Consider the following 14,982-nt stretch of genomic DNA (forward strand, 5'->3'; position numbering starts at 1 on the left):
TTTGAGTGATTTTATTTTAACATGTAAATTTGAGTACATATAGTAATAGAAGATTTAAAATTCTATACAAATCTTTGACATTATTCTTTAAAGACAGTGTGCCTTATCGTTTTATGGACAGCAACAATACTTTTTGGCTAGTCAAATTTCTTAGTTTCCTTCTTATTTTTATGGACTAAAATGTCCAGTTTACTTCGAGACTTTACCATATATTTGTTTCTTTAAAAATCGTTATTATGGGGGCGCCTGGGTGGCTCAGTCCTTAAGCATCTGCCTTAGGCTCAGGTCATGATCCCAGGGTCCTGGGATCGAGCCCCACATTGGGCTTCCTGCTCAGCAGGAAGCCTGCTTCTCCCTCTCCCACTCCCCCTGCTTGTGTTCCCTTTCTCTATATGTCTTTCTCTGTCAAATAAATAAATAACATTTTAAAAAAATAAATATCATTATTATGTTTTATTTAATGAATACTTGCTCATTTAACAATATAGCCTGGCCGTAAAGATCATATTCTTATGTGTGACTATGAGGCAGTCATATTTCTAGGTATTTAATGCCACTCTAATACCAGTTGATCTTTTTTTTTTTTTTAAGATTTTATTTATTTATTTGACAGAGAGAGATCACAAGTAGTCAAAGAGGCAGGCAGGGAGAGGGAGAAGCAGGCTCCCCGCCCAGCGGAGAGCCTGATGCGGGGCTTGATCCCAGGACCCTGAGATCATGACCTGAGCGGAAGGCAGAGGCTCAACCCACTAAGCCACCCAGGCGCCCCACCAGTTGGTCTTAATCTCTTTTTAGAGCTGATGTTAAAAGTCATTCTTTTAGGATTTGCCTCTCTGATATACTTACTCTCTGACTTTTTATTCATACCAGAAATAAATTCACCCATGTATTAAACTAACAAAAATGTAAAATTGTTTTAATGATTTAAACAGAAGTGTTTCTAAGGAGCAGTTTAAGAATGTGGCTCTATTTATGTCATTTGTAACTTCAGCCATCTGTTGAGCTTACACATGATGCATTCTAATAATTCAATTAAATAGCAAAAGATCATGATACTTTCCATGTGATTTAAGATTGCAGTAGTTATGCCATGGGAATAAAGAAAATTAAGTGAATATATAAGGAACTTAAAAATACACAGTGAGAAGATAGTTTGGACTGACTAGATACAGAAAATACGGCATTCTTTTCATGAGAGTTGAGTAGAGGAAACAGTATTTTCCATATTCTTATTTTCAAAAACCTTTATAATATGATAAGTGAAAAGAGAGCCTTTCTACTAAAAAAGTCCTAACTTTTCTGTTTAGCCACACTTGCATAGGTATTTTCAATTTCTTTGTCTTCAGGACATGTGTGGATAAATTCTTCACGGGCATAGGCATTGTGAAGATAGCGCCAGACTCCTGAGAATTCTGCTGGAATGTCAAAGTCACGGTATTTCTTGGCTGCAACCTAGGGTTTTGGGGGAAAAAAAAAAAAACAGTTGGTAGTAAAAGACATCAGTGACATGCCTAATGTGTAGAAACATATCTGAAAAGTCACGATCATTAAGGACACGTTATCTACACAAAAAATAAGCTTAAAAATCTTGGACTTACTGCTTTAATGTTTCGTTTACAAAGGTAGACAAAGCTATGTGTGTGTAATCACATTTATATTTATGCTGTACTTAATTATTAGTATGTTTAGAAGAAAGCACAGAAAAAGAACACATATTTCTCCACTAGACTAAGACTTTGCTTAGGGTCCCAACTATGTCTTTTTATAAAATATTTTATTTATTTATTCCTCAGAGAGAGAGGAAGCACAGGCACAAGCATGGGGAGCGGCAGGCAGACAGAAAAGTGGGCTCCCTATTGAGCAAGGGGCCCGATGCTGGACTCCAGGACCCTGGAATCATGATCTGAGCCGAAGGCAGACGCTTCACTGACTGAACCACGCAGGCACCCTGGGTCCCAACTATGTCTTATCTCTTTATGTGTTCTGTTTGTCTGGCATAGGATCTGTGACAGAATAAGTTCTGTTTGATAAGAATTTATTAAATCAGTGATTAAATCATCATAAAATTAGTAGCTCACACTATTTATCATTTGCTATGATTCAGACACTGTTCTAAGCATTTTACATGCCTTAATTTAATTTTCTCAACAATTCCATGAAATGGGTAACATTACCCTTGTTTTATAGATAAGACAAGATAAGAAAACACCTTCTGATTTCAGAAGAAGCAAGAAGTTTTTATGGTTCCCAGAAAAGATCATTATGGATTTTTCCTCTGGGAAGAAAAAGGGTGACAAAACCATCATCTAACAATCTCACACTAAATAGTCACTGTGTTTCATGGGGTCAATTCCCAAACCCCTCCCAAAACCATTCAGCATGCCTTACAAAGGCTTACTTTAATAATGTTCAGTTTGGGTAACAAGCTGCAGTCAGCCAGTGTCAGCTGATCCCCGTCCAAGAACAATCTTCTGGAAACTGTGAGTTCCTCAGGACTGTCTGGATCAATTTCATCCAGAAGCGGAGTGTTTAAGTAGTCATCCAGACGTTTAAATTCTCTGAGCAGAGATTTTTGAAAATCTGGTGCAAAGAAGTCATAGGGTTACTAATGTTTTGTCTTCATGACTGAATACATTCTCAATATGCTTTTTTACACATTTAGACATCTTTACATACATGTTATTACTAAACACAGAAGAGTCAGAAGTGGAATCAGAGACTAATAGCTCTCATAACTCAGAAGATAGTAGACCTATTCAAGAATGTTTGTGGTAGATGTTATGGTTTCGGAAACCTTAAAAGTACACAGTCCTGCAGTTAGTTCACTCCTGGTATATCAATGCTCTAATTGAGCTAAGTTAGTAGTTGCCCTATTGAGTCTAGGGTTCTAAATTTAATAAAACTTCATGGAAAGGGATCTCAAAGGAGAGAAGAAAGAATCAGAGGAAAAGTGTATTCCCCAACAGATACTACATAGTCAGGAAAATCCCATTTTAGCTGAGTGAGACTGTGAGAGTCAGCAAATGTGTGAGAGAAACAGAAATTTAAAGGTATTTTACGCTTATTTGCTTCTTTTTGAGTATTCTTAATGTATGCAGAAAACTTGGCAAAGAGGTTACAGCCCACATCAAAGGACTCCTTGTTCTTGGGACTCAGGTGTGGATACCTTAAAAAGAAACATCAGTCTATGATTATTCACACATAACAAGTTAGGGACCAAGTATCCTGGCTTGCACTTTACTGAGGATGGAGGTTTGGGGAAATTGTGCTGGACATGGAAGGCCCTGGAATGTCTCATTGGAAATATATATTTCTCCCAATAACAGAATACTTAATTTCTTAAGTTCACTGGGAAGCCAGTTGTGGAGAATTCAAAGCTCATTAACTTGTAGAAACAATATTTTAAATGGCAGTTAGGTCCTCTGTACTTGCTCCTAAAAGCCTATTTGGCAGGAGATATGTTGGTAATACATTTTCAAAGATAAGTCATAGGAAAAACATGATTTTAAATTATTGTAACTTACATAAAAAATGAAGGAATATAGAGTATCCTCTAAAATGTTGTAATAATGTAATTCACCACATTAAGAAATTAAATACCATATGATCATGAATAGATGCAGAAAAAGAGTTCAATGAAAATCAATTCCTATTCACAAAAAACATTCCGTTAGCAACTAGAAATGGTCAGGACATTCCTCTCTTCTCTCCATATCCATATTTGATGTATTAGCAATTCTCGCCAGTTTACTTTTCAAATTCTTGCCAGCTTACTTACTTACTTATCAATTCTTGCCAGCTTACCCAGGGGAGGTGGGTGGGGGATGGGCTAGATGGGTGATGGGCATTTAGGAGGGCAATGGGTGAGCACTGGGTATTGTATGTAAGTGATGAACCACTGAATTCTACTACTGAAGCCATTACTGCACTGTATGTAAACTAAATAGAATTTAAATAAAAATCTGAAAAGAAAACACATAAACTCCCAAATGTACTCAGAATCTATCCACTTCTCACCACTTCCACTGCCCCGTGACTGATCCAAAGCTTCTTGACTACTCTCCCCACTCCCCTGCTTGTCCCCCACACTCTTCGACTATTTTCTACCTGCTGCCAAAGCAATCATGCTAAAAGGTAAGTTGTATCATGTCTCTTCCCTCCTTATTATCCTGCAGTGTGTCCATCTTATTCGGACTCAGACCCCGAGTCCTCTCAGTAACCCTAACCTTACTGCTCTGCTCTCCTTTCCTCCTACTCTTCCCCACTCACTTCACTTGGAACTTAGTTCCTTGGTGTTCTTCAAATAGGCCTGACAAGCTTCCACATCAAGTCGTTTTCACGTTGTCTGCCTTAAAAGGAGTGATTTCCCTCATACATGACCATGACCTGCTCCCCCTCTTCCTAAGTCAGGCCTTCCTCTGCCTACCCTATCTAACATTGCAACCCTTCCCCCTGTACTTAACACTTGCTATTTCCCTGCCTTGTTTTTTTTTTTGTTTGTTTTTAGTATTTAGCATCATCTAAAGTAGTTTGTTTTGCTTTAAAGTAGTTTGTTTATTGTCTTCCCCAACTAGAACGTAAGGTCCACAAGGGCAGAGTGTTTTTGCTTGGTTTAACCACTGATGCGTCCCAAGTGCCTAGAATAATATCTGACACTTACTAAGTATTCAGTAAATATTTGTTGAATGATTAAACTAATTCATTAATTTCCTTAACTTGATAAAATGTATCCATCAAAAACTTTCATCAAGCACCCTATAAATGGAGAAATGTTAGAACTATTTCCCTTAAAATGAGTACAAGATAAGAATAATCACTATCATTACTACTCTTCAACATGGTGCTGAATGCACTAACAAATTAAACAAAAAACCATTCTAAATGGTGACTTTAGAACCATTTACATTATATTAAGGAACAAGTTAATTACATTAACTTGAAAACCATTTACATTAAATTAAGACACCTACAGCAGACCTGTACCCCTGGGGATAAAAATATATGTTTATAAAAAATAAAAACTTAAAAAAAAGATTCAAATTAAGACACCTACAATTGCTTTTATAGTAGATACTGTTTTTGAGGTTCTAACAAGTTGAGAAAGACAACATAAAGCACTCGTATAATAATTGGAAGAGAAGCAACAATATAATTATATACCTAGAAAACCCAGGAAAATATAGGAAAAATTACTAGAATTAATGAGATATTTTGGGAAGGTGGCTAATATAAGTCTAACATTAAAAAAAAATGTCTTCCATGCTAGCAATAACCAGGTAGAAATGGATATTAGTAGCATATTCCATTTACAATACTGATAAAAGTATAAAATATTTAGAAATAACTTAATAGAAAAGGTAGAGAGCCAGTATGAGAAAAGCATAACAAGACAAAATCTTATCAAAGAACATAAGACTGGCACTTAGGTTGATAACCTAAAGTAAATCAGTGGATGAATAGCTAAAGGAGTTGTAGTGCTTATATGCAACATATACTATAATATTCATTAAAAAACAGTCAAGTGATAGTTTACTGGAGGCACCTTGGTGGAGGGATTGAGGAGATATTGTCTGAATTGTAAAAACTTGCAACTAATAGATAAATAAGCACAGTATAGTAATTATAGTCAACAAGACGCTATTATAAACTTCAAAAGTTGCTAAGAGACAAAGTTTTAATTGTTCTCACCACAAAAAAGAAATGATAATAATAAATATTATGTAATGTGATTGAGATATTTATTAACACTACAGTGGTTATCATATTGCAATATATAAATATCAAATCAACCTGTTGTGTATCTTGAACTTACACAATGTAATAAAACAATTATATCTCAATAAAAATATAATAAGATGGTACCCAAACAAATACACAAATCATGTTCTCTGATGGGAATCATTTGTATCATAAAAATGAAATTTCTTCAAATAGTAATATAAATCCAGTGTAATTTCAATTAAAAGCCTAATCTTGTTTTTTAAATTGAGATAAAATTCACATAACATAAAACTACATGAGCTATTTTAAGATTTTTTTTTTAATTTACTTGACAGGCAGAGATCACAAGTAGGCAGAGAGGCAGGCAGAGAGAGAGGGGGAAGCAGACTCCCCGCTGAGCAGAGAGCCCGATGCGGGGCTCAATCCCAGAACCCTGGGATCACGACCCGAGCCAAAGGCAGAGGCCTTAACCCACTGAGCCACCCAGGCGCCCTGAGCTACTTTAAAATGTACAATTTAGTGGCTTGTGCAACAATCACTCCTACCTCGTTCCTGTTAAGCAGGTACTCCCCATTTACTCCTCCTCTCAGCCCCTGGAACCACTAATCTTTCTGTGTCTATAAATTTGCTTATTCTGGGCATTTTATGTAAATGGAATCATATAATATGTGGCCTGTGTGTTTGGCTTCTTTCATTTAGTATTATGGTCAAGGTTCATTCATATTCTAGTATCTATCCTTACCTCATTCTTTTTTATGGCTGAATAATATTTCATTGTATGGATAGACCACATTTTCCTTATCCAATAATCAGTTGATGTATATTTGTGCTGTTTTCATCCTTTGATTAGTGCAAATAGTGCTGCTATGAACATTGCATATGTGTTTTTGTTTGAATACTTGTTTTCAGTTCTTTTGAGTGTGTACCTGATTTTGGAAGTGCTGGGTCATACGAGAATGCTATGGTGAAATTTCTACTAGCAATGTATGAGAATTCCAATTTCTCCACATCTTCATCAGCACTTGCTATTTTCTGTTTCCTTTATGAGAGCCATCTTGGTGGCTTTAAAGTATTATCTCATTGTGTTTTATTTTTCTCATTGTGGCTTTGATTTGCATTTCCCAATGTTTAATGATGTTAAACATCTTTCATGTGCTCATTAGTTGCATATATTCTCTAGAGAAATGTCTACATAAGTCCCTTGTCCATTTTAAAATTAGGTTGTTTGCCTTTCTGTTGTTGAATTGAAAGAATTCTTTATATATTCTGGATACTAGACCTTTATCAAATACATGATTTGGAAATACTGTCTCCCATTTTGTGGGTTATCTTTTCACTCTTTTTGATAGTGTTCTTTGATGCCTGAAAGTTTTTAATTTGATGAATTCTAATTAATCTATTTTTTCTTGTGTTGCTTAAACATTTGGTGTCATATCTAAGATTCTATTGCCAAACACAAGTCCCTGAAGATTTACATATAAGTTTTCTTCTAAGAGTTCATAGTTTTAGCCCATACATATAGTTCTTTGATAGAATTTTAATTAATTTTTATTTATGGTGTGCGGTAAGGGTCTAACTTTATTCTCTTAAATGGAATATCTAGTTGTCCCAGCACCATTTCTTGGAGAGACTATTCTTCCCTCATTCAATGGTTTTGGCATTCTTGAAAATCAATTGACCATAGATGTATGGGTTTATTTCTGGACTCTCAACTCTCCTCCATTCACTTATTCCTTTCTTATGCACTGTTTTGATTATTATAAACTTGTAGTAAGTTTTGAAATCAGGAAGTGTGAGTCCTCCTACTTTGTCTTTATCAAAACTAATTTGGCTATTTGTAGTCTCTTGCAATTCCATATGAATTTGAGCATTGCCTTTTTCATTTCTGCAAAAAAAAAAGGAATTTTTATTGTGGTTGCACTGAATTAGTAGATCCCTTTGGAGAATATTTCTTTTTTTTTTTTTAAAGATTTTATTTATTTATTTGACAGAGAGAGATCACAAGTACGCAGAGAGGCAGGCAGAGAGAAAGGGGGAAGCAGGCTCCCTGCTGAGCAGAGAGCCCGATGTGGGGCTCGATCCCAGGACCCTGGGATCATGACCGGAGCCGAAGGCAGAGGCTTTAACCCACTGAGCCACCCAGGTGCCCCTGGAGAATATTTCTATCTATCTTAATATTAAGTCATCTATTCCCCAAGCATGGGATGTTTGAATGGGTTGAATTGTGTCACTCCAAAAAGATATGTTGAAGTCATAAACTTAAGTACTTTATTTTTTAAAAATTTATTTATTTATTTTGTGGGGGGAGGGCAAGAAAGAATCTTCAAGCAGACTCCCCACTGAGCAGAGAGCCTGATGCAGGGGTCAGTCTCACAAGCCATGAGATCATGACCTGAGCTGAAACCAAGAGTCAGATGCTCAACCAACTGAGCCAACCAAGCACCACAACTCAAGTACTTTCTAATGTAACCATATTTTGAAATAGGTCTATTACAGATGGAATTAGTTAAGATAATGCCATACTGGAGTAAGGCAGGTTCATTAATCCAAAATGATTGGTGTTCTTAAAAAAGAACATTTTTTGAAAAGACGGAAGTATGGAGAAAATGCCACGTGAAGATGGAAGTTTGGATTTACAGATCTACAAGTCAAGGAACATCAATGACTGCTGGAAAACTACTAGAAACTAGGCAAAGGCAAGAAAGGATCTTTTTCTTAAAGGTTTCAGAGAGAGCATGGCCCTGCTGATACTTTGACTTCATACTTTATACTTCTAGCTTTCAGAACTGTTAAGACAAATTTCTATTTTAAGCCACCCAATTTATCGCACTTGGTTATGGCAGCCCTAAGAAACTAATATAAATGTAAAATTTTTAGGTCTTCTTTAAATTATTTCAAAAATGATTTGTGTTTTTCCGCAGAGAGCTCTTTCTCCTCCTTCCTTAAGTTTATTCTAAAGTATTCTGTTATTTTTGTTACTGTTAAAAATGGAATTTTTTTCTTAATTTACTTTTTTGGATTATTCATTGATAGTGTAAAGAAATACAACTGATTTTTGTATATTGACTATGTCCTTCAATTGCACTGAATTCACTTATTAGTTCTAGTAGTATTTTAGTGGATTTTAAAGGATTTTCTATATGAAAGATCATGCCATGTGTAAATAGAAATAGTTTTACTTCTTCCTTACCATTTTGGAATACTTTTTATTTATTTTTCTTTTGTAAATGCTCTGGTTAGCCCTTCCAATACAATGTTGAACAGAAATGTCAGAGAAAATTCCTCAATTTTTGTTTATGTGAAATGTCTTAATGTCTCTTTTCACTTTTGAATGATAGTTTAGCCCAATATGGTTGACTTTTATTCCTTCAGCACTTTATTTTATTTTATTTTTCAAAGATTTATCTGATTATTTGAGAGAGAAAGAAAGAGGGCAAGAGGGAGAGCCAGAGAGAGAGAGAGAGACAGAAGGAAGTGAGGAGGGGCAGAGGGAGAGAGAGTCTTAAGCAAATTCCACACTGAGTGTGGAGCCTGACTTGGGGCTCAATCTCACTACCCTGAGATCAGGACCTGAGCCAAAACTGAGAGTCAGATACTTAACTGACTGTACCACCCAGCTGCTCCACCTTTCAGCACTTTAAATATGTCAGCTCAGTGCCTTCATCTGTTGATCTTATTGAGGATCCCTTCCACATGATGAGTCATTTTTTTCTTGCTGCTTTCAAAATTTGGCTTTGGCTTTAGAGAATTTGATTATAATGTATCCTGCTTTTGATCTCTTTGTGTTTATCTACTTGGAATTCATTGAACTCCTTGGATGTATAGATAAATGTATTTAATTAAATTTGGGAAGTTTTCAGCTATTATTCTGTCAAACATTCTTCTGCCTCTCGATTCCTATTCTCTCTTTCTGGGATTCCCATTATGTGTATCTTGGTACATTTGATGGTATTCCACTGGTATGTGAGATTCTGCTCATTTTCTTCCTTTTCCCCTGACTGGATAATCTCAATTGACTTATGTTCAGTTTTGCATATTATTTCTTTTTTTTTTTAAGATTTTATTTATTTATTTGACACAGAGAGAGAGAGAGAGATCACAAGTAGGCAGAGAGGCAGGCAGAGAGAAAGGGGGAAGCAGGCCCCCCGCTGAGCAGAGAGCCTGATGCGGGGCTCGATCCCAGGACCCTGAGATCATGACCTGAGCTGAAGGCAGAGGCTTAACCCACTGAGCCACCCAGGCGCCCTGCATATTATTTCTTTTATCTGTTTAAATCTGCTGTTGAAGTTCGGTAGTGAATTGTTTGTTTTAGTTATTGTACTTTTCAACTCCAGAATTTCTATTTGGTTCCTTTTAGTAATTTCTATCTTTTTATTGATATTCTCTCTATGTTGAGGTTGTGCTCTATACTTTTCTTTAGTTCTTTGTCTATGGTTTTCTTTAGCTTTCTGAACAGATTTTACGTAGGTGATATAAAATATTTGTATATTAAATCAAATATCTGGGCTTTCTCAGGGACATTTCTATTAATTTCTTTTTTTCCTGTGAATGGGCCATACTTTCTTGTTTCTTGACATGAATTGTATTTTATTTTTTTAAATTAACATATAATGTATTATCAGCCCCAGGGGTACAGGTCTGTGAATCGCCAGGTTTACACACACTTCACAGCACTCGTCATAACAAATACCCTCCCCAGTGACCATAACCCCACTACCCTCTCCCTACCCCCCTCTTCCTGGTGACCCTCAGTTTGTTTTGTGAGATGAAGAGTCACTTATGGTTTGTCTCCCTCCCGATCCCATCTTGTTTCATTGATTCTTTTCCTACCCACTTAAGCCCCCATGTTGCATCACCACTTCCTCATATCAGGCAGATCATATGATAATTGTCTTTCTCCGATTGACTTATTTCACTAAGCATAATACCCTCTAGTTCCATCCATGTCTTCGCAAATGGCATGAACTTTATTTTTTTCTTGAAAACTAGATACTTAAATATTATAATGTAGAAACTCTGAAAATCAGATTCTCTCATTCCCCAGGATTTGTTGTTGTTGCTTATTGCAGGTATCCTTTATTTGTTTAGTGAATTTTCTGAAGTGATTTAGTAAAGTCTATGTTCTTTGTTGTGTGTGGCCACTGAAATCTTTGTCCCATTATCTTTGGTTAGTTTTTGATTTAACAGAGATTTCATTAAACTCCCAGAACCAAAACAAACAAACAAATATAGAAAGAAAGGTCTTTCAGTGTTTGCAGTCTTGCTCTGAGTTGGGGCACTCCTTCAATGCTTATGTAAGCAGTTTACAGTTTAGCCTTCAATTTCTGCTTGCCTGGTGTCTCAAGTTTAGTCAGAAGTAAGAATTTAGGATCTTCTCAAGTCTTTTATGAGCATAGGTCTAAACCTGGACATGTGCATGGACTTCTAGAGTCCCTAGAATACATGAAAGTGTTTTGAAGCCTTTATTCCCGCAGGTATCCCCCAAACATCCCAGCCTGTTTCTTCCCAGGCTTTTCAGTTGTCTATTGCTTTCCCCAAGTACTATCCCTTGTCCCATGTAGCAAGGACTAATGCAACTGCCTTTAAATGCCTTCCATGAATGCCCCCAAGGAAACTGCCTCAGCCCCGGGAAAGCTGTAAAGTAGGTGAAAAGAGACAAACCCTTGACCTACTCTTTCAGGGTGCCACCAGGCCAAATCACACACAACCATATTTATTTGAGAATAAATCCCATATCATGTCCTCTGCTACCAGAAACCTGCACCTACAATGTGGACTGCTATCTTTAAGGCTGTTAAAGACTGAGGAGTAGAAGATGGTAAGATAACCTAAAATCCCATAAGGCTCTTTTACTAAAATTAAGCTTCTTTTCTGCATTAATATTCCCTTGGCTCTGGTAAATTTTGGGTTATATTCCAGAGTTCTGAAAAAGTTGATTCTGATATTTTCCCCCAAGCTATTCATTATTTTTATGGAGAGATGGAGTTTTGGAGTTCCTTACTCCACCATTTTGATTGATGTAGGTATCTAACAGGTTTTAAAAATTTAGATAAAGTTTGGGGCGCCTGGGTTGCTCAGTGGATTAAAGCCTCTGCCTTCGGCTCAGTTCATGATCCCAGTGTCCTGGGATCGAGTCCCGCATCGGGCTCTCTGTTCAGTGGGGGGCCTGCTTCCTCCTCTCTTTCTCTCTCTGCCTGCCTCTCTGCCTATTTGTGATCTCTGTCTGTCAAATAAATAAATAAAATCTTTAAAAAATTTAGATAAAGTTTATATGAAAGGGCTTCCATATCTAGCAATATGGCAGACAAAATAACCACTCTGGGGGGCTTTGTAAAAAGAAAGTATATTGGGAGCCTGGGTGGCTTAGTGGGTTAAGGTCTCTGCCTTTGGCTCAGGTCATGATCCCAGGGTCCTGGGATCGAGCCCTGCATCAAGCCCCACATCAGGCTCTCTGGTCAGCAGGGAGCTTGCTTCCCTCTCTCTCTCTGCCTGCCTCTCTGCCTACTTGTGATCTCTGTCTGTAAAATAAATTTTTTAAAAAGTATAATAAAAAAAGAAAAAAAGTATATTTTAACATTATTTGTAATGCCAAAACTTAGAAACAGTCTTTCATTTGTTTCCCTAACAATGGTAACTGTTACAAACAGGTGATTATTGTGTCCCTTTTATTGTTATCCTTTAAAAAAATGGTAGTTTTTATTCCAGTTATCCCATTCCTGCTCCACCATGATATATTGAGTGTGTCAAGGAGTCAGTGGAAAAAACTTGTCTTTGTATTTTTTTAGGCTTTTCACTCATTTTTAGTTTATTTTTGTGAATGGTATAAGAAAGTGGTCCAGTTTTATTCTTTTGCATGTGGCTGTCCAGTTTTCCCAACACCATTTGCTGAAGAGACTCTTTTTTTCCCACTGGGTATTCTTTCCTGCATTGTCAAAGATTAGCTGACCATAGAGTTGTGGGTTCATTTCTGGGCTCTCTCTTCAGTTCCATTGATCTATGTGTATTTTTTCTTTTCTGAATTTTCAAATTTCCTTTTTTAAAGGTTTTTATTTACATTATAGTTAGCTGACATATAGTTTAACATTGGTTTCAGGAGTAGAATTTAGTGATTCATCACTTATATAGAACACTCAGTGCTCATCACAACATTAACCTTCCTCAATACCCATCATTTTGTGTCTGTACCATACTGTCTTGATCTCTACAGGTTTGTAATGTAACTTGAAGTCTGAAATTGTGATGTCTCCAGAAACATACCTATAAATACAAAGTAAAAACTGCTGTTTGCCAAAGTGGGGGGATGGGCAAAATGAGTGAAGGGGAGTGGGAGATACAGGCTTCCAGTTATGGAATGAACAAAAGGCACAACATAAAGAATATAAAAAATACTCTAGGGGTGCCTGGGTGTCTCAGTTAGTTAAACATCCAACTCTTGGTTTCAGCTCACATCATGATTTCAGGGTTGGCAGATCCAGCCCTTGGTGGGGCTTCCTGCTCAGCAGGGAGTCTGCTTGGGATTCCCTTTCCTGTCCCTCTGGCTCTCCCCCTGCTTGCTTGCTCTCTCTCTCTCTCTCCAAAATAAATAAAATCTTTAAAAAATACTTTGATATTTTACATCTAACTTTTTAAAAAGATTTATTTATTTATTTGACAGACAGAGACAGCAGGAGAGGGAACACAAACAGGGGGAGTGGGAGAGGGAGAAGCAGGCTTCCCACCAAGCAGGGAGCCTGATACAGAGCTAGATTCCAGGACCCTGGGATCATGACCTGAGCTGAAGGCAGACACTTAATGACTGAGCCATCCAGGCACCCCTACATCTAACATTTTTATGTATTTGAAGTTCAAGGGGGAAGTTTATAAATGATAGACATTATACTTCCCAACCTATAGAGCTTAGAAATCAGACTGAATCAAAGGCTATTTCAAATTTGAAGATCTTGTGAGGGCTCTACAATAAAACAAGTCTAATTTCTATCAGTATAAATGTCCCCAAGCTTCATTATGGCTGAAATTCCCTGCCTTTCCCAGGTTTCCAAATCTATCCTTTGCCCTTTCCTAATATATTACCTACATCTAATAAGGTTTTAACAACTTTACATATATTAAATAAGTAATACTGTAAAAATTTTTATTATCATGTGTAGAGTAATCATGGGGATCTTAGTAAACATTTCTAGAAAAACAGCAAAAGAGAAGTCCAACAGTGAAAAAGAGTTAGATATCTAGAAGTAAGAATCCTCAATCTATAATAGAGGGCAATAAAATAGATTTTCTCAAAAACAGTAATATCATGTGAAGTGCTGTACCTTGGAGGAGCCAGTGTCTGCTCTAGAAACTCCTCAATTTTAATGAAGTCTGTTTTCAACTCCTTGTTATACACCAGAAAGGGAGGATTGGTACCTGGGGCTAAGTCCTTCAGCTCTTCAGGCTTTCTGTGATTATTGAAAATAAGCAGAGTTAGGCCTCTAGATAAAGTACACATACGCAAACACAAACATTATATTGGTGTCTACTGATTTCAATCTCCAGAATGAAACATGTCCTGATTTCTCTTACCTGGTCATGTCAACAGTAGTCACATTGAATTTAACTCCTTTAAGCCAGAGGATCATAAAAAGGCGTTGGCAAAAGGGACAGTTTCCAATACTCTCCCCATCACTTCCAGCCTGTTAAGATAAAGGAAGGCCTCATTCATTCATTTGCTCAAGTATGTATTGAGTGCCTACCGGGAAATGAGCCAGTTGCTAGAGATGAAATTGGAAGCCCTTAATCTCATGGATCCTACCACCTATGGGCAGACAGATATAATGAATCAAATAAGTTTATTGTATTTAAAGTGACGAGTTTAATGAGTACATAATAATAATAGCTAATTTTATATGGTACCAGAATTTATATAACCATTTCCTATTGATGGGCATTTCAGATATTCCAAAATTTTTGCTACGCTGAACACTTCAGCAGCAAATACATCTGGACATATAATTTGTTGCACTTCTGACATTATATCTTTGGAATTAATATTCAAAATGAGAATGTGTAAAAAAGAACAAGTGCATTTTTCATTTCAATAGATCCTGCCAAATTTCCTTCCTGAAAGGCATTTTCCATATGCTTATTGCAGATTTTATTTCCTTATTTCGTGAAGTATTTGTTAAAGACAAACTTTCATTTTCTCTGTAAAAGTGATATTTTCACCTCCCCTTCCAATTTCCCCCAACTCCCTTCTCCTCTCCATCTCCCCTTGTCCTTCGTGCT

The 14,982-nt window shown here is 36.7% G+C and overlaps 1 protein-coding gene across 1 annotated transcript; it reads right to left on the bottom strand.

The window, feature by feature from the left end:
- Positions 1–889: 889 nt before the first annotated feature.
- CLIC2 (chloride intracellular channel 2) lies at positions 890–14,387 on the bottom strand. The gene is made up of 5 exons (XM_059384881.1): positions 14,281–14,387; positions 14,031–14,156; positions 3,060–3,166; positions 2,399–2,580; positions 890–1,452 (listed from the first exon to the last, which is right to left on the bottom strand). The coding sequence occupies exons 1-5, from the start codon at positions 14,334–14,336 to the stop codon at positions 1,291–1,293; spliced, it is 633 nt and encodes a 210-aa protein (XP_059240864.1). The 5' UTR covers positions 14,337–14,387; the 3' UTR covers positions 890–1,290.
- Positions 14,388–14,982: the final 595 nt, after the last annotated feature.

This window comes from Mustela nigripes, chromosome X (genome assembly GCF_022355385.1).
Source record: "Mustela nigripes isolate SB6536 chromosome X, MUSNIG.SB6536, whole genome shotgun sequence".
NCBI classification, from domain to species: Eukaryota; Metazoa; Chordata; class Mammalia; order Carnivora; family Mustelidae; genus Mustela; species Mustela nigripes.

Bases quoted from the DNA above. Each gene is read 5' to 3' on its own strand.
- CLIC2 (XM_059384881.1), bottom strand. From the start codon at position 14,336: ATGATCCTCTGGCTTAAAGGAGTTAAATTCAATGTGACTACTGTTGAC. The intron at 14,157-14,280 runs GTAAGAGAAATC...CAATAATCACAG, and splicing joins ACTACTGTTGACATGACCAG to AAAGCCTGAAGAGCTGAAGG. The intron at 1,453-2,398 runs GTAAGCCTTTGT...CCAAAACCCTAG, and splicing joins CCAAACTGAACATTATTAAA to GTTGCAGCCAAGAAATACCG.